The sequence below is a fragment of the Talpa europaea genome (genome assembly GCF_964194135.1).
Source record: "Talpa europaea genome assembly, chromosome: 14".
Taxonomy (NCBI): Eukaryota; Metazoa; Chordata; class Mammalia; order Eulipotyphla; family Talpidae; genus Talpa; species Talpa europaea.
The window spans coordinates 85,688,877-85,712,192 of record NC_140082.1 but is presented as its reverse complement, the minus strand read 5'-3'; the positions used below and the strand labels follow the sequence as shown (position 1 = coordinate 85,712,192).

Here is a 23,316-nt window from a genome sequence, read left to right as displayed (position 1 = left end):
TACAAGAGCTGGGGTACAGGCCAGTGCGGAGGCTGAGAGGATTCACCAGAGACAGAGTGGGGAGGAGAACAGGCAGATTGACTGAAATACACTGCTGGGGGGTGGGGCAGCAGGAGAGACAGAGAGGTCTGCTGCACCATGTGGGTAGCTCCCTGGCCAGGGATTGAACTCATGCCATGCTGCAGTGGCTGCAGATAGCTTCATAGTGCTCAACTTAACCCCTTTCACCACCAGAGAGGCCCAGATCTCTCTTTTGTTGATAAAAAAATTGGGACTGAGAAATGGTAAGAAGTGGACTGTCCAGTCCTCTGACTCTGTAGCCTGGGTATGTAAAATGATTAGATCTGTGTACTTGGTACCCATTAAGGTTTTACTTTTCCTAACTTTTCATCTGTTGGTGTAAACTCTGGTTACTTTGGCTCTTAGATAAGAACAGAAACAAATATTTCCCCAAATATTTTCATAAGTCATACTTTTGAATTTACATGAAAATTAGGTAAAATATCACTGGAAGTAAATTAATAAGTTAATTCTGAAGTGGACTTGATGTTTTTTTAATCTAATATATGGACTCAAACAAAAGCTTTGCAAGTTAATTTCAAAAAAAATGAAATCCCAGACATCAGGAGGGCCATTGTTAATTTAGTTTAAACATTTAATGTTGATAGTTATTTAATTTTGTAGTGATGGTGTGAATGCAAATTTTGAGGAAGCATGGCTGCAGGCTTGTAAAATAGTCTTAAAAAATGAAGGGACCTATGAAGCAGAAATGTACTTGGGATTGATCAGGGTACCCTGGTCCTCCACGATTGCAATCAGATAAGCAAGGATGCTCTACTAATTGAATTAGAAGCTGCCACACCCACATTTCTATTTTATATATGTTTTATATATATACACATATATGCACACATATATACATACACATATATGTATATACACACATATATACGTATATATGTATATACATATGTGTGTGTGTGTACACACACACAGAGCTGGGTAGTATCGGGGTGCAGGGGGATAATCCCCCATTCCTCTGAAATCTTCTCAGCTAGAGAGCAGACAAATGAACATCAGACAGATTAGCAAGAGTAAAAGCCATATTTAATTATGTATCTGTGGAGAATTTCCATGGCTGTAAATTCTAAAGGAAATGGAACATACTGGGAATTTATATCCCAAGCTGAGGAATAGAATTGGGACCTGGAGTACCAGGAAGAGAGAAGGGGTCCCACAGAATCAGGAGGGGGTGCCCTCATAAGACAACACCCTGTCTCTTGCTGTTTGCTCTGCCTTGAGATAGGATTCTCAGTTGAAACAGTTAATTTTGGAAATGTCACTAAATCTTGGTGATCTGTATTTTTAAGATTATGGTAGCAGCTTCTCCTGACGCTCATAGGTTTTGATTGATCTTAGTTGCGCACACAAAGGTGACACATGTTGGAAACATCCTGCTCTGGACATGTTGGGAAAAACCTATCTGAACATTTTCAGGAAGGTTAAACCTACAGTAGCAACAACAAAGACTTTATGCAATATAAACAACAAAGTTATGTCAAATATAAAAATAGACCTCAGCTTGGCATAGGCACCCTCTCTCATCAGGCTGATTTTAGGAATGTTTGAACCTTTGAAGAATTCTCAGTGAAGGCCCGTCCGGAAGTTTTGGAGCCTCCACGAGTGCTGCGGTGCCCCGAGGCAGCATGTGGCGGGCTCTGGACAGGAGACTCCAGGACCCCGTGCAGCTGCCTCCGTCCTCTGTGCTGGACCCCAGCGCCCCTCCCAGTGCCTCCTCCAGAGCCCTCGTGCGTCTGTGAGAGCAGCGACAATGGATGAATCTCTGGTCACCACCTCAGGAGATTTTTTAAGCGTGATATGAAACCACTGCCATCCTTGGAGGGCCTGGAAAGATCTTAGAATATTGGCAGGTAGCATTTTTAATAACGAATGTCATATGTCCTTGGGCAGCTTCTAGGAGCAAGGAAGGCAAACAGAATGTATACTGATGGGAGAAGAGACGGTGGTACTAGAAGACACTTATGAGCTAAGAAATATCTGGAGGCTATGGAGAGATAAATCACTGCACCTTCCAAGATGATTCTGAACCACCACTCAAACTATTCTTTAGTGCCCAGAAATGTATGGCTTCTTCTACTTAATCCATTTCTTCTATACAACGTGAAGAAAACAAGTGCAAAGGATAGACTAAGGTCATGGACTACAGGTGCTTTGCTGGTTTCTAGATTCCTGCTATGAGTGAGACCATCCGGTGTTTTTCATCTTCTTTCTGGCTTGTTTCACTGAGCAGGATCCCTTCTAGTGCCGTCCATGTTGCTGCAAATTGTATGTGTTTGTCTTTTTTGAATGCTGAGTAATATTCCATGGTGTATATGGACCACGTCTTCTTGATCCAGTCATCTCTTTTGGGGCATTTGGGTTGTTTCCCTATATTAGCTATTGTAAACAGTGCTGCTGTAAACATGGGGGTGCAGGTGCCCTTTTGAATTGCTGTTTCTGTGTCCTTGGGGTTGATGACTGGGAGTGGAGTCACTGGATCATATGGAAGCTCTATCTTTAGTGGGTTGAGGAATCTCCACACAGCTCTCCATGGCGGCTGGACCAGTTTGCACTCCCACCAGCAGTGCAGGAGAGTTCCTTTTTCTCCACACCCTCGCTAACATTTATTGTTGCTAGTTTTTTTAGTTTGTGCCATTCTCACTGGTGTGAGATGGTATCTCATGGTGGTTTTGATTTGCATTTTCCTGATTGCAAGTGATGTTGAACATTTTTTCATATGCCTGTTGGCCATTTGCATTTCCTCTTCAGAGAAGTTTCTTTTTGGCTCTTCTGCCCATTTTGTGACTGGATTATTTACTTTGTTTTTTTGAGTCTCTTCAGCTCACTAAGAGCATTCATTATTCTATGAGGACGTCAGAAGTCTGCATACTTAGATCTCTAGAAACTTCTAAATATTGATTTTACACATGATCATCACCAAAGAAATCTTTCAGGATCAGTACAATCCTGATTACTTTCTGAACTGTGTAGGTTTTTCTTCTGATTCATCCATGAAAGATACTTGTTTTAGAATTGAAAAATCCCCATACTTTGCCCCCTCTTGTCACTGATGAAGACATGGAGGTGCCGCTGAAAGCCATCTTCCCTCAGTGCCCACGGGCCCTAGGAGGAGACAGTGATGATCACTGAGGGAAGGGCAGCAGTAGTCTCTTCTGACTTGCTGGAGAAGCAGCTGTCAGTAGTTCTCCTGAAGCCTCCTAATAAAGGTTAAAGGCTCCGTTTAACTAAGCCCCTGACGGGGCCTCCAGGGTGGCCTAGGGGGTTAGTCTCAGCGCTCTCACCGCTGTGGCCTGAGTTCAAGCCCCGGCCAGGGAGCTACCCGCAAGGCGCGTGGGAGTTAGCCCCCATAAGGGGGCATGGAGCTAGAGCGCATGTGGTGCAGCAGAAGGTCTCTTCTCTCTGTGCTGCTTAAACCAAATAATGTGAATATCAGTCGTGATTAAGAACTACCATGCCACTAAACACCCCTCTGTATGTAAAGTATCTGTTACCCCATAGTACCTTGAGTTTTTAATTTTGGCATTTGATTTATATTATAAATCAACTACACCATTTGTTCTTTCCCTAAAAAAAAAATTCTCAGCGAACTTTGACATTCCCCAAACTATAGCATTCTCGTGAAAAAGGAAATCTTTTAAATTTGCATGGCATTTTGGCCAAATCCACTGGAAAATTTTAACCAAAATCTTTGATGGCTGAAGTGTTAAGTAACTTCATCTTTGGAAGCTCTTAGAGAATGGGAGTGAATTTTTTAAAACATCTTTTTGGCAAAAGATGTTGGAAAGTTTATATGAATGGATAGAGAGTATAGTACTTTGGAAATATTTAGTATGAAGTATATACAGGAGGTGATATTTAAAAAATAGAATTGAGAATGTTCTCCCTTTGTCACATTTTCCTTGTGAGTTTTCAAGGTACCTCAGTGCCTGCAGAGAATACTTCCCTAGCTCCAATTTTGACCTATAGCAGAGTCAAAAATGTCAATTTAGGGCCTTTCTGGTGGCGCAGGGGTTAAGATGCAACCTATGAAGCAATCCGCAGCCACCACAGCATGAGTTCAATTCCCAGCCGGTCAAGGAGAAACCCACATGGCAAGACAGACCTCTCCTGTCTTGCCCGCTGCTCCCCTCAGCAGTGTATTTTGTCAATCTGCCTGTTCTGTTCCCCACTCTGTCTCTGGTGAATTCCCTCACCTTCCTGTGCATCTCTGGCCTGTACCCCAATTCTTATATAAAAATAAATAAATCTTTAAAAAACAGTCAATTTAATGTCTGCTAAATATAACTTTGAAGATTAAGGACAATTTTATGAAATATTACAAATAAAAAGGTGACATTTGAAATATATTCTTTTGAAATATGACCCTGAGGTGCGATAAGTAGATATAACTAGGTGAGCAATTATATATATATGTATATTATGAATAATCTTTCTATATTGTATGTGTATAAATATTCCGATAATATAGACAAGTTGCTTTTGTTCTAAATCGTTAAAATATATTGTAAATTTTGAAACAATGTATTTAGGAAATTATATAAAATGAAACCATTCTATAGCTCCATCAATTTAATCAAACCGAGTTGTCAGTTGATTAATATTTAAAAAATTAAATAACTTGATCACTTTTACTCTTAAAAGTGTATAGATTTGACCGGATGGTCTCACTCATAGCAGGAATCTAGAAAACTTAAATAAGGGACCAGGAAAATGAATATAAGAAAGTGAAAATCAAAATTAACAAAAAACTATGAACCAGAGACACTTTTTGGGGGGGTGGGGGGCGGGAGGGGAAGGATTGGGATCAGAATGGGGCGTTTGCAATTGTATGGGGGAATATAAAAATAAAATTTATTATTTAAAAAAAAATAAAGAAGATAACTGGAAAGAGGAAATACTATCAGGCTTTGTTACCAAAGAAATCTCAGAGATAATAAGGCTCTGAAATAGACTGTGTAAGAAAGCAGCAGGAATGAATGATATGTAATAAATAGTGATGTACGTTGTCAAAAAAAAAAAAAGTGTATAGATTTGGTTGATAAAATACCCTAGATATTCTGGGAACTTTATTCTATTCTTTGAATGTTGAATACTCAAATCAGACATCAAATTAATCATTACTTATTTTGCTAAATTAACGGATGCTTTTTTTACACGCAGATCCTCATATTTTTGGTGGTTCATATGGGGAAAAAACTCAGTCAACTGAAATAAGAAATTTTTTATGACATTAGCCACGTGGAAATTTGAACCATTCTCCAAAGAAACTGTTTTGACTAGACTCTGTGCTGTGGGAAAGAAGCCACTTACACCCTCTGGGTCAAATGCCCTAGAGCTTGCAACCCCCTTGCACAGAACTGTCCTTCTGTGGCAGAGATGTGATGGGCTCTCGGGCAGTGTGGCTCATCTTGATCTCAAGCTGCTTGGAGAATTAGAATTAGTCAAAGAGCAAAGGGAATATGAAATTGAAAATTAGGGTGAAGAAGTGAAAATATCTTGCAAGTTTGATGCTGCAAGGAGAGATGTGTCTAGAGTAGTTGCAGGGAGAGGTACAGACCCAATGGTAAGAAGTCCTGAAAGCACCTCATACCTGCCACTAAAGAGGGGTAACAGGGGGACCTCTGCCCCTCTCTGCAAAGTGGCTTCATAAACAGGGGCATATGCAAGTGGGAAGTCAGGGGTTCTAAAGGTTTCTGCCCCGTCGGCGCCTGTGCCGGAGGTCACTGTGGGCTGGTCGGTTCCCCTTCACTCCCCTCTGCTGTGCAGTTGGATGGAACAGATAATGTAAGATGAGAATGAGATTTTGTTTTTCTTTTGCTGCACAGAAAGTTATTCTAGAAATGGTCTCAATTTAAAAACATTTGTTTAATAATTTGATATGATTCTAACCCAAGTAAAATTCTAGAAAGGAAATAAAGGTTTTGAAGTTTTAGGTTTCCTATGTGGGTGCAGTAATAGCCAAATCCCAGCTCCATGAAGTTTAAGGGAGATAGGATATGATTTCAGAATACAAGAAAGTGTAAAAATACCTCTCTTTCTGGAATCTTCTTTTCTTCCACATGAGAGTAATTTGTAAATTATTTTTATGCCCATTAGCTACCTAACCTGTTAAGACACACTTAATGTTTCTATAAGCCAAATAAGGATAAGGAAAATATTATTAGAAAGCTGAATTCCATTTCACATGAAGAGCCTTTAGCTCTTTCTGCTTCTAGCTCCATGAAGGAGAAAACAGTTGTTGAGCATCTCCTAGGGACTAAGGAGGTAGGGTAGCAACTGGTCCCCAGCAGTGTGTTAGGGGGTGATGCTGTAGCCTGTCTTCCAAGGCTGACTGGCACGCTCCTCAGACTTTCAGTGGGTTTAATACACAGTGAAAAATGCAGCAGAGTTTGACTAAGAGACCACCACCCTAGGAAACATGTGATTTCCTTTTCCAACATGCCCTCCACTCACCTGCCAGAATCATTTCCGAAGTGAAGGCTGAGAGGTGGGATGAACTGGCAGATCAACTTGGGAAGACCTTGCAGAAATCAGCATCAGCCAGTGGATGGGGTTGCAGAGTAGTCTGGCAGAAGCAGCCCCTCCAGGGAATGCTGCTCCAGGCCTGGGGGGCTGCCTGTCCTCTAGGCAGGCAGTGGGGCAGCGACCAGGTCATGGAATGTTCAGCGGGCTCCTCTGAATGGCTGAGTGGGTGCTCTTTGAAGTCAATAAAAATATTTAAGTTGTGAAAAATTCTCTCTCAGCATCACTCTGTTGGTAACAAGCATGGTATTATAACAGGGATAATCATTTCTATAACATGACAATAAAAATGAAGTAACTGATTTAAATCATGCAATTTTATTTCTCAGGAATCCGAAAAGAAAGGGTTCATTGAACGAATATACATGGTGCAGGATATCGTGTCAACTGTCCAGAACATCTTGGAGGAATTAGCTTCTTTTGGAGAAAGAATTAAAAAGTAAGTTCTGCATCTGCGTCTTGGTATTAGAAGGAGAGCTACTGTCCATGAGGCCCACAGGGATAGAAGGGAAGCTGGGGAAGGTGGGAACAGAAGAGACAGACAGGTGGTCAGTGCCTCAGAACCAGGGCACCCCTATGGCCCAGTTAAACCAATCATCCCTACAGAATTATTAATAACATCCCTTCTTCCCTCAAACATATCCTGCCTTGGGCAGTGAACCTCAGATGTGGAAAAAAAAATATATGTATGTTATTCAGAAATTTAAAGGGAAGCAAATATGTTCTGAAGGGGGATTTTCTTTTTCTGAACCAGAGAACATGTTAAGTGGCTTGAATGCAGCTTTTTAAAATTTTTCTTTTTTTTTTAAAAGATTTATTTATTTACACAAGAACCGGGGTACAGGCCAGATGCATGGGAGGGTGAGCGGATTCACGAGAGACAGAGCGGGGAACAGAACAGGCAGACTGATGAAATACACTGCTGAGGGGAGCAGCGGGCAAGACAGGAGAGGTCTGCTGCACCATGTGGGACTCTTGCCGGCAGGCCGGGATCGAACCGGTGCTGCAGAGGCTGCAGACAGCTTCACAGCGCTGCGCTCAACCACCTGTACCACCAAGGGAGGCTCTTTTTAATTTTTCAAAGACTGGTTATTATCTAGTGGCATCATAGATGCAAAGTTGGCAAGTTAAATCATCATGTATGTGGATGACTTAAAATACTAGTCAATATGCTTTTTCTCTGAAGGGGCAGAGAGTAAATATTTTCAATTCTGTGGGCTGTGTGGTCTCTTTACAATGATGCAGTTCTATGAAGTTACAACTGCCATAGTTGATATGTAAATGAATGGGTGTGACCTGTGTTCTAATAAAACTTTATTTACAGAAACGTGTGACAAGGCTAGAATTGACCACATATAACCCATAGCTTGTATTCTCTGTCTTAGAGCAGAAGGGCTAAATTGTCTAGTGGTGTTCAAGTGGAGAAAGACTTTCTGTGATTCATTTTGTTTGTGATTTTTTACCAGATTTACACATTCTTACTCCCACTGTCCAGGTATTAACAGAAGAACACTTAAAGATTAGTAGCATTTTTGCTTCTAAATACTAATGCCTAGAAATTTTTATTTCTTTTGGCTTCATATTAATTGGCAAATAATGCCTGAATTCAACCCCAAAATTCTTTAACAAAAGCATCCTTGTAATAGAAAATAGTGAGGGATGGGAGGGCAATTCTTCATTCACTCATTCAACTACCAGTTATTGAGTCTTAGGCATGGACATGATCTAACAATGAATAAAAATAACCACAACATGGAAAAGAGCAACATCAGCTATTGCCCCGCTCCAGCCAGACTCAGTTCTAAGCCCTTTACACATAGTTTCTTCTTCAAGGAGTTGCTTAAAGGAATAAGTGACTTCAGCAATTCTATGGAGCAAGGATTTTTTAGTGTCCCCATTTTGCAGATGAGGAAATTGAAGCACAGAATGATTATCTCATAGCCCAGGTCACAAAGAAAGTGAGCTGGGCAACTTGGATTTGAGCCTGACTTCTTGCTGCATTATCCTGTCATTACGCTCTAGTGATCTATTTTGCAATGAGGGAGAAGAATGATAATAAGACAATTAGAGTTCAGTAGCACTGATGCTAAGTAGAGGTTAGACAGGATGCGGGTGGGGATGGGGGGTCCGACCTGCCCAGATGGGAGGTAGGAGGGAGAGAGACAGAGGGAAATTGTGAAGAAGCAACAACTCAGAATCTCTGAGAATGGAAGACAATAGCTGGACATAGGACAATAAATGGGGGTCTCAGTTGGCGGGACCAGTGTGTCTGGACTCAAAGCCCAAGACTGTGCTGGCTGTAGGGAGATGTGGGGCCTGTCATAGGGGTTGGTGGTGGCAGTGTTTGGAGCTGATGCTGACCAGGCAGGGCCTCTAGCGGATGGAAAAGTCAATGAAAAGATGGAGTGAGTGATGTGTGGCGGCCATGAGGGTGAGAGGGTGTGGGGTGGGGGCAAGCCCGGGAAGGAGGGCTGTGTCCTGGCTAACACGTGCTATGTGCTTGAACATCTCTAGAGGACAAATGTGGCTGTTGTGTAGTTGATAATCGTCCAGGAACTGTGTCTGATGAAAGAAGAGGACAGAGCCATTTGAACAGGCCCCCACTCTACAGGGCTTTGAGGGGCGGCCATGCCCAGCACAGCTGTGGGAGCCACATCTGAGACGCATTTGCAGCCATGAACAGGGCACTGTTCTCCCCAGCTGCCACACAGGGAGGCTCAGAGGCTCAACTCCTATTCATTCTCTGGCCATTCATGACGACAGTGACCTTAAATCCTGCTGGGTATTCAAATGGGATGGCGTGTGTAATTCTGCTGGAATTCCATTGTGATTCTCTGCTGAAGGACCAGGAAAACTTTTACTGAATTTTTGGAAACTAGCAAATAAATAGACTTACATAAAACTCTCAGGGTGAGGCCCTCTGTTCCTAGGCGGAGAACCCCAGTGGTATTTATATGGGATGGCCTGTATTTTTTTTTTCATTTTTTTAATTTAATCATAATCTTATTAATAGATGTGTAGGATGTGTCTACCTTTTACTTCTTTGATCATCCATGAGGCAGTGAACATTCATATGCACACACGAGTCATATTTGCACTATTTTGCTATAGAGCATAATTCTGAAAGTGCAATTGTTTTTTTTTTTTAAAGATTTATGTATGCATACAAGAGCTGGGGTGCAGGCCAAAGGTGCGGGGGGTGAGAGGATTCACCAGAGACAGAGTGGGAAACAGAATGGCCAGATCTACTGAAATATGCTGCTGAGGGGAGCAGTGGGCAAGTCCGGAGAGGTCTGTTGCACCATGTGGGTCAGCTCCCTGGCTGGGGATCAAACTCGTGCTGCTATAGTTGCCGATAGCTTCATAATGCTGATGTTTAACTTCTTATGCCCCCAGGGAGGCCCAGAAAGCACAACTGTTAATAAGACAAACATTGACCTGCCAAAAATGTATCAGCTTTCACACTCACCCTCAGTTCTTGAAAGGATCTTTTCTCCCATAACTCATGTCGATGTGTGTTTTCTTTTTTTCTGCTCTTCTGTACCATCTCCAATTACCATCTCTAATATTATGCAAGTATCAAATGTATGTGTAGCTATGGCTGAAGCATTTTCTTAGCGTGTAGCCTTGTGTTATTCCTGACAGCAGGCAGGATGGGTCAGAAGAGCGATGTATGTTACGTGTCCTGCAGTCATGGAGAGCTGGTGCCACCATCTGTGTCCTCAAGTAGTTAGGAATCTCCTCGGAGGAGATCATGAGATTAAGGAAGACCTGGGACAGGGAAGGCATCTCTGCAAATGTCCCAGAGTAAGCTTGGAGGACACATTCTTGGGCAGAAACTGCCCTGATAAGGTGTGATCTTGAGAATTACTAAGCGATGAAGATAAGAGAGCAGATTAAGTATAGTTTGAATCATGGTGAGGACTTGGGAATGACAGATGGCAGCACCTTGTATTTAATTTCAGGGAGAAATGTTGAAAAAGACTAAGAAATTAGGGCAGAACGACCAGTTTGGGGGCTGAGGCCAGGTCAGTGGGGCACTCACAAGCTCCTGTACAAACTGTGTCCATGAGAAGGGAAGCATGAGTGGGGTCATCACAGGAGAATAATCCACAGGGTCTCACGACCACCTGGGTCTGTTTCCCTGGGAAGATGAGTCAGAAGACTTCTTTCATCTAAATCTGGGAAATGAGGATATTGAGTATCCTGATGCAAAGGTCAGCCAGTTGGGGGAGGAACTAGGGTGTCGACCTCATCAGATGTGGGCAAGATCATTTTTATTTTGTGTTTCCAATTTCAAAAATGATATTCTGAAGCATGCCAGTGAAACTGGATGGCTGAATGAGGGTTTCATTGAATTGCTTTTATTCAATGAAAGACTTGACTCATTTGTCTCCTTATTGCCTAAGTCAAGGGTTCCTTTCTTGGGATTTAGAGGACTCCTGGTTAGGAAAACTGGGGAAGTCAATAAAAATGTTTGATAGATGATCTGATTTTGGAAAGCTTTGATATACTGGAGTTCTTCAGCCTTGATTGTTCTGTGGAAGCCCAAATACTGCAAGATATTTCAAGAAAAATGATGAGAAGGCTGATACAATTTGAGTTTCAGAGGATTACTATGTAGTGTCCTTGAATTAAGTCCTCAGTCCTATAAACAACAATATACAATAGGTGAAATTAAGGAAACTATCTCTGCTAACATTTTCTTAAGTGTGTACTCTAGAGGCAGTGAGTATGGGTTCTTGAACAGAATCCAGATCCCTTTCTGAATCCAGATCCCAATTCTACCACTTACCCTGGGCCTGAGTGATTTGGGGCCAATTATTTAACTGTTGTGACTCATTGTTCTCTGTTTGATAGAATGACAATAATAATAATTCCTACTTCATAACAATTTTGGAAAAATTAAATAATTTCTTTCATATGAAGAGTTTAAACCAGTAAATGGAATGTAACAATCACTTTAAAATATTGGCTATTAGAAGTGTTATTTTTGGTAAATTGCTTTGATTTTCCTCCTCTGTGTCTAAGTTTAAAAAGAAAAACAGTGAAACATTTTATACTGAAGTTGTGGGTTGCTGAAAGAAAAATGTGTAAGTTAATTGACATGGTTGCTGGGAGGGAAAATCTGTTCATGTTTACAAGAGGATTTGGTACATATCTCTGCCCCCACACAAACACACACCACACACTTGTGCACAAACACACAACTGATGAGAACTTCATAAGGATTGCATTAATTGAGAAAGAATTGACACTGTGATAAAAATTTAAGTTTTCTAATATATGTATATTCTTCCTCCGCTATTCAGTTTATCTTTATTTCAATACTACTTTAGATTTTTTATATGTAGAATTTTGACATATTTATGTGAGATACATTCCCAGGTACTTGATTTGTTTCATGCTATTATCAATGAAGTTGTTTTTTTTAGATTTTATTTTCTACATATCACTGGGATAAAGAAGTAAAATCAGTTTTCTTACATTACGTTGTTTTTGATTAACCTTGATCAATTTCATTATCTGATTTTTTATATGAAGATTTTGGATTTTCTAGCACATAAATGTCACCGAGGGAAAATTTTTTTCTACCTTATTTTCCAGTCCTTACATACCTTTCCCCCCTCTGTCTTGTTGTACTGCTGATATCTCCAGTACAAAGTTAAACAGAATTGGAATACATGAACATTCTTTTCTTATCCATGATCTCAGAGACAAAGCTTTCAGCATTTTACTCTCAAGAGTGATATTTGCTATGTTTTTTTTTAAAGCTGCTCTATCAGATTAAGGAAATTCCCTTTGATTCCAAGTTTGCTAAATTTCCTTTGATTTCAAGTTTGTTTTTATCATGAACATGAGTTTTGTCAGACTTTCTGCATTCACTGAGATTTTTGTTCTCATCTGTTTTATTATGCAGTGTATTACTGAGATTGATTTTCAGTCTGTCTTCTCTTTTGGGACTAAGTCTTTGCCATGTTATACTATCCCTTTATATATTGCTGGGTTCTATTTGCTACTTTTTTTTTGCTTAGGATTTCAGCAGCTATGATCATAAGTGAAATTTGATCTACAAATTTTGTGTTCTTAAAAATTCCTGGTGGAGAGAAGTTCATTCTAGACTCAAACAAAGCAGGGAATGTTCCCTCTTCATCATTATCTAGGAGAGTTAATGTCAGCCTGGTGTCATTTCTTCCTGGAAGATTTGAAAGAATTTGCTAGTGAAGCATCTGGGCCTGGAGTTTTCTTTTGGGGACAGTTTTAATTAAATATTTAGTTTCTGTAATATGTATAAATATTCAACCATTATTTCTTCTCTCTGTGTCTATGGGTAATCATTTTCTAAGCTTTTGTTTATTTCATTTTTATCTTCTACTTTTTTGCTCTGTGGTTGTCTGTGAAACCTTCTTACTATCTTTAATGTCAATAGAATCTGTAATGTTGTTCCCTTTTTTAATGCTTGATATTAATTGTGTTTTCCCTTCTTTCTTCTTGGCAGAGATTTATCAATTATATTAGTCTTTAAAAAGAGCCAGCATTTGCCTTTGTTCATCCTCCCTGTTGTCTGTTTTCTCTTTCATTAATTACTACTCTTATCTTTATTACATTCTTCCTTTGGGATTAATTTACTATTATTTTTCTTACTCTTTAAGATGGCTAACTAGATCATTTATTTTCAGTCTTTCTAGTTTCCTGACATAAACATTTAAAACTCCACAATTTATTGTAAGCACAACTTGAGCTCCTTGCCAGACAGTTTGGCTTTGACTTCTTATTACTCAAGATTAGTAAAAATGTTTTTTAACTTCTATTTTGATTTCTTGGTCAAAATTCCATTGCTAAATTTCCCAGTATATGGAGGTTTTTCTAGTTGTCTATTTTGTGCCTGATGTCTGACTTAATTGCTTTATGGTCAGATGCAGTGAACTTGGCAAGCAGCCTATTTTGAAATTTTTCTCTGTGAGCTTGAAAAGGAGGTTACTGATTGTATTGTTCTTTATATATTCATTGATTCAATTTGTTGATTGTGTTCAAATCATTTATATTCATACTGATTTTTACTTTTGTTAGCTTGTTCTGACAGTTACTTAGAGATGTATTTTCAGTTCTGCTGTCATAGTTCAACCCTACTTCCTTGTAGTTTCACCAGCTTTTATTTTATATATTCTGAAGCTTTATTATTCAGTTATTATAATTCATATTAAATTTGTAATATTTTCTTGATGAATCAGATCATAAATTGATAATAAATGGTCTGTTTATCTCTAAATAATGAGTAAGTAGTAAATAAAATTTTGCCTTAATGTCTTGCTAGACTAGTATTAATATGTCTATACAATACCTTTTTATAATATATCCTTTTCCATCTTTTCCTTTTAATTTAACCTCTCTGCTTTGTTTTAAATATCTCTCTTCTTTCTGACACTCTCTATTAATTTTAGCATGCTGTCCCTCCAAATTTAATAAATTTGAATTCACTAAATAAGGCAGACATTCAATCAATTTATCAATACATTTAGATTTAAACCTGTGGTTTTTACAAAGTCTCTCCCATATTCTTGCTCTGTCCACCCCCGCCAACACACACACCCTCATGTTCTATATGTTTCTGAGGAATGTAAGTGCCATTCACTGTATTTTAGTTGTTAGCTCGGAGTTGACAGTATGACCCAGAACTGCCTGACAGTGTTACTTTTATTGTCTTCCCAATCAGTGTAGAAACCCTGTTTGTCTATTTTCCATCTGTTTAATTTCTCTTTGATATAGTTCACCTTTGTGCTCGCATCATGCTTTGAAAGATTTTCTTTGGATTATCTTGCACTGCCTAATTCCTTGGTATTTAAAATCATGTTTAATCCATGCACTTGGGGTTTTAATTATAATCATTGTAGTTTCCACCTTTCAAAGTTATACTTTGTTTTTCAAACCTCATGTTCATTTTTTTTTTTTAATTTTTTTTTTTTTAATAGAGGCATGCTTTATTTATTTGTTTTGCTGGTTTGTTTGTTTTGTTTATACATGCACTGGGTACAGTCAGAAGTGCGGGAGGGAGGGTGAGAGAATTCACCAGAGCCAGAGCGGGGAGCAGAGCAGGCAGAAGGACCGAAGTACACTGCTGAGGGGAGCAGCGGGCGGCAGGAGAGGTCTGCACGCCATGTGGGACCCTCCTCTGGTGGCCGGGGAGCAGCCGGGGATGGAACCGGCGCCGCAGAGGCCGCAGGCAGTTTCGCAACCCAGCGCTCAACCGCTGTGCCACCGGGGAGGCCCCCTCATGTTCATTTTCATCAACTCCTCCCTGGTCATATTTTCAAGTTTCTGTTTTGCCTTAAACACACTACACGTCACTGTTTACTCTCTTGTTTGATTTCATCCACTGAAGTCTTGGGTTTCAGATTTGACTTTTGCTTTTGCTGGCTCTTCTCATGATGCTGCTTGTCCTTATGTATTTTTCAGTTTTAACTGTGAATTCGTATTTTCTTGGGATAAGGTTTTTGCGACTAGTCAGTTGAGTATTTGGAAGAATATTCAGATGTCTGTGTTGAGGAAGCCCAAGCTTTATTTTAGCATGCAGGTAACAGACAGAAGTTCAAATTTCCATATTTGGAAAAAATGATAAAAGTGAAAATTGACTTTGGAGCTTAGTTACCTCCTGAGGTCTTAACAATACTGTTATTTCATACATTCTGGTGTTTTCTTAATTTTGTGTTCAACCTCAAGTTGACTTTCTCTCTTTGTTTTTAAAGGAAGGTTTAAAAATAACCTAGTATTTTACCTTTAATATTGAAAAGACAAGCAGTCTTCTAAATATACTAGATATATAATCACAATTACTAGATATGTAATCACAATGTATATTTCTTTACTAAAAATAATTTCAAGCATTTTGCATAACATTCTCTTCAAAACATGACATTATTTAGGTACCTTTCTTTCTTTATTACTTTTGTGCAATAGCAAGGAAAAGGAGACTAGCTGACAATGTGTAATACTATGTGCCAGATTTTGTTTTTAAATGCCTTATATATTTTAACTCACTAATACCCCTCTGCATCTCTATGAAGTATTTATAGTTATTATTCCCATTTTATAGATGGGAAAATAAAGAACTAAAAAATTGAGTAAATTGCTTATGGTCACATAGCTATTAAAATTTAAAATAGAAGTATTATTAAGTTGAAAACAACTAGGTTAATAAATGGTTATTATTACCCCAGAGTGAAAGGCAGGTAGATTTTGTTGCTAACTAGCTGTGAATTTGTCTCCACAATTTGTGTAGCAACTAACTGAGCTTCTTCTTAAAACAAACAAACAAGCAAACAAACAACAGGGCCCTAAGTTTGATATTTGTTTTTACTTGCTGTTTAGTTTCAGTTTACTGATATTTTATCTTGTTTTGTTCTTATTTATTTTTATTATCACTTTGTTATACATTCATTAGAAACTCGTCAACCAGAAAGCCTCCTCACTGTTCTCTATACCACCCTTTTCCCTGCATCTCCCCTGCATCCTTGTCATATAGAACTCTACCACTAAGAGTTTGGAGTACATCCTTCAGAGGCTTTCTCAGCATAATTATGTATATTTACACATGTGAATACATGTATAAATTTAATAGCTATTTTAAACACACAAAATTACATGTATGCAAACAAATACGGATTTCTGCAATCACGAATGGGCAGACATTATGAAGAAATTTAAAATCACATAGAAAATAGCATGTGATGGAATGGGACAAATTACTGGTTATTTAAACTAGTGGTGCCATCTCTGGGCTGGGGAAATACTTGATGAGTACCACCAAATCTAGAATTGAATAAAAACATTGATAAATGTGGTCATGTAAAATATGCAGCTTTCATATGTAAAACAAATTATAAACAAGATTTTTTTCGAAGACAAGAAAGCAACAAACTGGAAAAATGTTTGTAACTGTTGTGACAAAGGACTAATGTCTTTAGTAGCTATAGAGATACCTTAAATCACGAAGGAAAAAGTCAGGTAAAACAGCTCAAGGGAAAAGTGACATATGGCAACTTCTTTACTTTTGTTTGAATTTTCACAATGTTCCAAAAACTGAACTAACAACTTAAAATGCTGGGTTTTGTTTCAGTCTAGCAAAACTCTATGATATGGATATTGTGATTATGCCCATTTTGGTCAGAATGTTGTTCAGATTGATTAAGTCACTGTTCTGTCGTGACTTAGCTTGTTGGAGAGCTAGAGCTTGAACTCAGGCTGTAAATCACTTCTCATAAACACTGTCTTAAAAGATAGTCCCTAATAAGGAAATAAGCTAGAAATCACTGAGTAATAAAATGGACAACCAGCATATATAAATGTATTCAAATTAGCTTATCATTTAAAGAAGTGAGAGATTAAATACATACACTCACATGCACACTTTTATGTGTTAACACATGAACGTATGTATAATGTACCTCTCAATGGGCAATGATCAAAATATATTGATAGCACTCCATCATGTCAAGAGGGTTAAGCCACTGGATATCTCTTCCTCTGTTGACAGAATTGTGTCAATTTATACAAACTAGATGATATCTCTCAGCCTTGATTTGCTTATATGTAAATTGGGAATCACCCTTACTTAGTGAATTATTGGGACTGTTAGAGACTATGAACAATATTAGTGTGTCACCTGGCATATAGTAGTGCTCAACAGCTGTTACGTGTTACTCCCACCAAGTCCCTCCCCACAAAATTAAAAGACCTCACATGTACCTCTTTACATTTCAAATACAAAGTAAAGGATCAATAGGCTAGTATGTAAGTGAAAATGACATCCAGGAAGAATATTCTAGGAGCTCAAGGGCTCTCCCCAGGGCATTGGATTTGCAGATTATTCCTTGGCCCATTCAATCCCACATCCCAGGTCTAATCTGCATTTCCACGCAAGTCACAGAAGACCATGGATGCAATGAAAGGAGCCTGGAGCCCCATGAAAATAACTTGTGGCATCATCCCCTACAGTGCCTTTGGGATGGTGTGGTTATGGTTTACAGTCAAGTTCTCTTCAACCCATTTCAGGTCCAAGTGCTCCCCAATCCATTTTCAAGGCATGATTTTTAAAATAAAATGTTTATTAGTTCACTGTAGGTTTGCAAAATTATCTAAGCTTGGAGCATACAGCTTCATGCTTCAATATGTTTGTATAACTTGCCCCACACCCAGTACCAAGGTTCTAGTGCCATCCCCTTGTCAGCCGACTCCCTCTACTCATGAGGCCATGTTCATTATCTGTGGCCTGTGAGTCTAGAAAGTAAAAATTTTAAGTAACTAGAAAACACAAACATTCTACTAGTGTCCTCTTTTTTCCAACTATCTTCTGGCAGCCACGTGTCAATTAAGAGAGAAATACTGATTTAGAGGCAGCCTGACTAGCTTTAATCTGGGAACTTCCTAGGCAGAGGACCATGTGACAATACCTGCAGGTTTTAGTTGCTTTTCAGAGCCAGCATCTCCTCTGGGGAACGCTGGGTTCTGGGAAGGTACGGTTACAAAGATTCTCACAATTTGAATGGTCCTGGGTCTTGTGACCCTCACCTTAAGACTTTTGCCAGTGCCAATCAGTTTGGCCGTCTTCTATATCCAGGTGTTTAAAGAAACTTTCCAATAGGACTTTTCCAGTTGTATAATTATGAAAAACTTGGCAAAATGAAGATATCACGATTCTGGAGAAAATGACATGAGTGTGTTTTGTCTGCAGCACATTTAACTGGACGGTCCCCTTCCTGTCGTTCCTGGCCTGCTTGATCCTGGCAGTCACCACCATCACTTTGTATTTCATCCCACTTCGGTACATCATTTTAATCTGGGGTAAGTCTGGCACAGTCTTTTTGCTAGCAATCAATTCCAGGTAAGAACCAATTACTCATTTTTAAAGTGTGACCATAAACTTTAAATGTGCTCTTGTTGGCAATTAAACATGAGATGGAGGAAAGCATTTTGGGAACAGAAACTTCCAGGACCTCCCTGAAAAGGCCAGTTGCATGAAGGATTAGCATAGATATTTATAGACCACTTGCATAATTGCAATCAAATAAAAATGTGATTGTGCATGCGATTTCCCCCTGGGCTTTCATAGTCGTGAATACTCTTGAATAATATATGACTGTGGCCCAGAAACTTTCAGGAAACGCTGCTGTTCAGACAGTGAGCAAACACCTGCATCTTGCCCTTTCTGTTATGTAAAAGGAGATCTGGAGGCTGCTGGGTTGTTCCTGACACTTCATCTCTCCTGGAGGAAAAAAAAAAATAACTGAACCCAACACTTAAATCCAGAAGCAATGGTTGGAGAGAGGGCCGAGGCAAGCGGAAGGCCCCGAGTAACTACCTAACCAGTGTCTGAAAAGAAGAGGAAGTTATTTCCCAGGGGAAATCGTCTGCCTCCATAAAGTATAGCTGCTTTAAGGAAAGTAGAAACAGAAATGGCAAGCCTGAAATACAGGTCATGACTTGATTTACTGCTTAGGTTAGTACCTGGCGAAAACACCAACTTTGTGAATATTTGTGTCTGGAACGGGGTGGACTCTGGGTGGATAGGGTAGGAGATTGTGGTGCTATAAATTAATCCTTGGAGAAACTTTCTCCAGGAGAGATTGCCAGTCCTGGATTTTCCATGATTTGGTGTCTTGAATGATGCTGGGCTCTCTGCCATGGGGATTTTCGGGTGTCAGGAAGCTCAGAGAAGTTAGGAGCATCAGTGACAGGTTGAGATGCAGGAGCCTCCACTTTTCCCTATAAACGACCTCAAAGAGAACCTATAATTTTGGGATTTCCATAGACAGGGGAGGTCCCATGTTCCCTGCCCAACCCAGGGGAGGGCGGAGCTGGGTAAGATCCTAGAAATATCACCCTGTTCCAAACCCACACAGAGAGAATATCTTCTTAACAAGGAAAGCCAAACCTGGACATTCAGAAATAGAAAAAAAAAAAAATCATGGGAAAATGAAAATAATATGTAAAACATCAATAGAGAATGATTTTGAGAACGCATAATCCATTCATTTTCTATTTTGTTCAGGAGGCAAAAAAAGAAGACTCCCTCCTTTGTAGCATGTCCAAGAGGAGGAAAAAAATCTAACTTCCTTTTCATGGGTCCAGTTCATTACTCCATGAGATGAACCTCATTCTTGGGGGAAATCTCCGCACAGTCTGGGTTTAGTTTTTATCTGTCTCCCGGTTTTATTCACTTTTGCAACAGCTCTGCCACACTGGTCTGTTTGTCTCCCAGGAAGGACAGCCTGGGGTGCTTCAGGGCCCATTGATTAAGAAGATATTTTATGAAAGTATTTGCCTGAATATCTTAAATACTGGATGTTATCTATAAAGATAAATGATCTCATATTTTCTTAATTGCATTTCATAAGTAAGAGTTTCCAGATTCATTTACTGATGACATTTGGAGCACAGATCTTCAAATGTGTTGTCTGACCCTAACAGAATAGGATTCAAAATTATAATCATTTTGTTTATTGTTAAGTCAGTGTAAATAAATAGCATGGTCAAACAGCTTGTTCAACACTTTGTTCCATGGTTTCTTTGTCATTCAGATCCTGACTTTTTTTAATTGAATGAACATTGATTTACAACACTATGTGTGATGTAGAGGTATAGGATCACATCCTTCAGGTCTGCCTTACCCCATCTTACCCACCATCGTGGCCCTGAAAGTCCTCCCCTATAGCCAGTCGTGACCTCTCCCCACTTTGCTCTCCTGTGCTACCTCCACTCAGGTAGCCTCAACTCTACAGTCTGATTTCTAGGGTTTATTATTGGTTTGGTTTTACCTGATCCTTTGTTTTGTTCCCACATTGTGACATCATTTAGTATTTGTCTTTCTCCTGAGTTATCTGATTCAGCATAATCCTCTCCAGCTCTATCCATATTGTCGAGAAAGTCAAGAGTTTATTGGTTTTTTTTTTTTATAGCTGAGTATTCCATTGTGTGCATATACCATATTTTCCTAATCCACCCATCTTTCTTTGGACACTTAGGTTTATTCCATAGCTTGGTTACTATAGTGTTTTCATGAACGTGGAGTACATATGTTCCTTACAATGAATGTTTTTTAACATACAAGAATGTTTTTACATTCTTTGGGGTGATACCTAGGAGTGGAATTGCTGGGTCATATGGTAGATCTATTTATTCTTTTGAGAAATCTCCATACTCTTTTCCACAGGGGCCAGACCAGTTTACATTCTCACCAGTTGCTATAAGGGTTCCTTTTTCTTCACATCCTCACCAACATTTGTTGGTTTTGGTCTTTCTGATATGGGACGTTCTCACAAGTGTGAAATGGTACTTCATTGTGGTTTTGATTTGTATTTTCCTGAAAATAGATGATAACATTTTATCATGTACCTGTTAGCCATCTCTAAGTCTTCTTTGGAGCAATACCTTTTTAGCTATTCTGCCCATTTTTTGGTTGAGTTATTTGTTTTCTTTTTTATTGAATCGTATGAATTATTTATAGATCTTGGATATCAGCTCCTTGTTAGATGTATTATGTGCAAATAGTACCTCTCATTAAGTGTGATGTCTTTTTGTTTCAGTGATAATTTCTTTCATGGTATAGGAGCTTTTAGTTTGATGTAGTTCCAATTGTCTATATTCTGTTTTTCTTGCTGTTGGAGACAAATCCACAAAGATATCACTGAAACCTTTTTTGTGGAGAGTTTTATTTATGTTTTCTTCTATGTATGTATGGTTTCAGGTATTACAATTAAGTCTTTTATACATTTGAGTTCTTTTTTTTTAAGATTTATTTATTTATTTATTTATACAAGCACTGAGTACAGTCAGAAGCATGGGAGGGTGAGAGAATTCACCAGAGCCAGAGCCGGGAGCAGAACAGGCAGACCGAAATACACTGCTGAGAGGAGCAGCGGGCAGCAGGAGAGGTCTGCGTGCCATGTGGGACCCTTGCCAGTGGCCTGGGATCGAACTGGTGCTGCAGAGGCTGCAGGCAGCTTCGCAACCCAGCGCTCAAATGTTGCGCCACCGGGGAGGTCCTCTAACACCATTTATTGAAGAGACTTTCCTTGTTTCAATTTATGCTCTGGGCTTCTTTGTTGTAGATTAGCTGTTCAGATAGGTGTGCATTTATTTTCGGATATTCGATTCTAGTCCATTGGTCTGTGTGTCTGTTTTTGTTCCCATGTGAGGAGCAGACTTGATTTGCTTTTCTTCATCTTTCCCTCTTCAAAGAAGACTATGCTGTGTTTCCTGCTTTGATCATCCCTTTTCATCCCTCTTTCTCTTTATGCAAAATGACTTTGACTTCTCATGTTTCCTCCAGTTCTCAGCAGCTTTCCAATGCCAACTTTTTGCATCTACTTGATGAGACATTGTTTTATTTAATATTCAGCTTGTGGGTAAAATTATTTAATAACATGGGGATTTATTATGCTCTCCTGGGAAGACATCAAGCCTTTGAGCTTTATATTTTGTGTCTGGTTCCCTAGTTTTATGTTCTAGACAGGGATTCATAGTTTATTGATGAGCTTACCACAGATAATGTATTCAGAAGCCTTGACCATCAACGCATGATCTATTGCCTTCCCTCCTCATCTAAAACCTGCATTTCTATCATGTCATTTCCATGACACCATGGAAAATACTGTATAATTCTATTAGGACTTACTCTTTCCCAGGACAAGTCAGTTATTAGCTATCATGCACCCAAGATATTCTTTTGTGCATCTGTTACATGATTGTGTGTCTGGAAGCAACTTTCTAATGTGAAGAAGATAATTTTATATGTTATATTTCTAGTGTTGCTTATAACTGTATTAAGGATCAGAAGACTATTAAATACTGATTCCTTTTCATTGACTTCTAAAAGAGGTGAATAAAATACTATGCTTTCTTTGGTCAATGTTTTTAATCCTTTGAAACAAAAGTATTTGACTGTATGCTCCTTATTTCCAAATTTATACACCCAAATAATACTTACACACTTTGGTTGTATAAATATGTAATATATATATATATATATATATATATATATATTTGCACAATTGTTAATGTACCTGAATCGCTTAACATGAGAATATGAAAGCAACCTAATATCATGGTGGCTGGAAGGAACAGCTCTTCACTCACCAACATCATTGGAAGTTCTTAAAGGATGAGACATCTTCTTCACTCCCATAATTTTGGTCCTCTTCACCCCCATAATTCATGATGATGCTACCTGAAGGTAGAACAACAAGAACTTGACAAATAGTTTATGAATGGATGAATCTGCTATTTTAATACTTGCAAGCTACACAGTTGACCTTTTATTTTTCCTGCCCACCATCTCTTTTATGGGAGTGTAATTTTGCAAACTAAGTGAGAACTAACTGAAGGAAGGTATCTAAAGTTTTAAGAAATCATATTCTATTGAATTTTGGTCATTTATTTCATGTATTTCTAGAAGGCAGAGCAGTTTTTAGGATGAGATCCCATATGGGTTTTTTGTTCCTTTTGAGAACTTCCCCATATTCCTTTCATTCTATTCTTCATCAGAGGCTTTAATCAGAAATCCTTTTTAAGTGCTGGTCTGAGCCACTTCTGTTTGTCCAAAGTAGATATGAGCTCCTCATGCTAGAGCCTAAGCATCTTAAAAGAAGGAACCATGACTTTCAGAGCTTTGTATTTCCCTTTGAGAGCTCAACATCCCTCTATCCAAGGCACTTGGTG

General features: G+C 39.0%; 1 protein-coding gene across 1 annotated transcript in view; it reads left to right on the top strand.

The window, feature by feature from the left end:
- The window catches only part of MCTP2 (multiple C2 and transmembrane domain containing 2), a 159,336-nt gene that overhangs the window by 130,599 nt on the left and 5,421 nt on the right, over nt 1–23,316 (top strand). The window contains exons 19-20 of the mRNA XM_084254074.1: nt 6,933–7,042; nt 18,332–18,441. Of these exons, the coding sequence (XP_084110200.1) occupies nt 6,933–7,042; nt 18,332–18,441 (220 nt within the window). The remainder of the gene's footprint in view (nt 1–6,932; nt 7,043–18,331; nt 18,442–23,316) is intronic.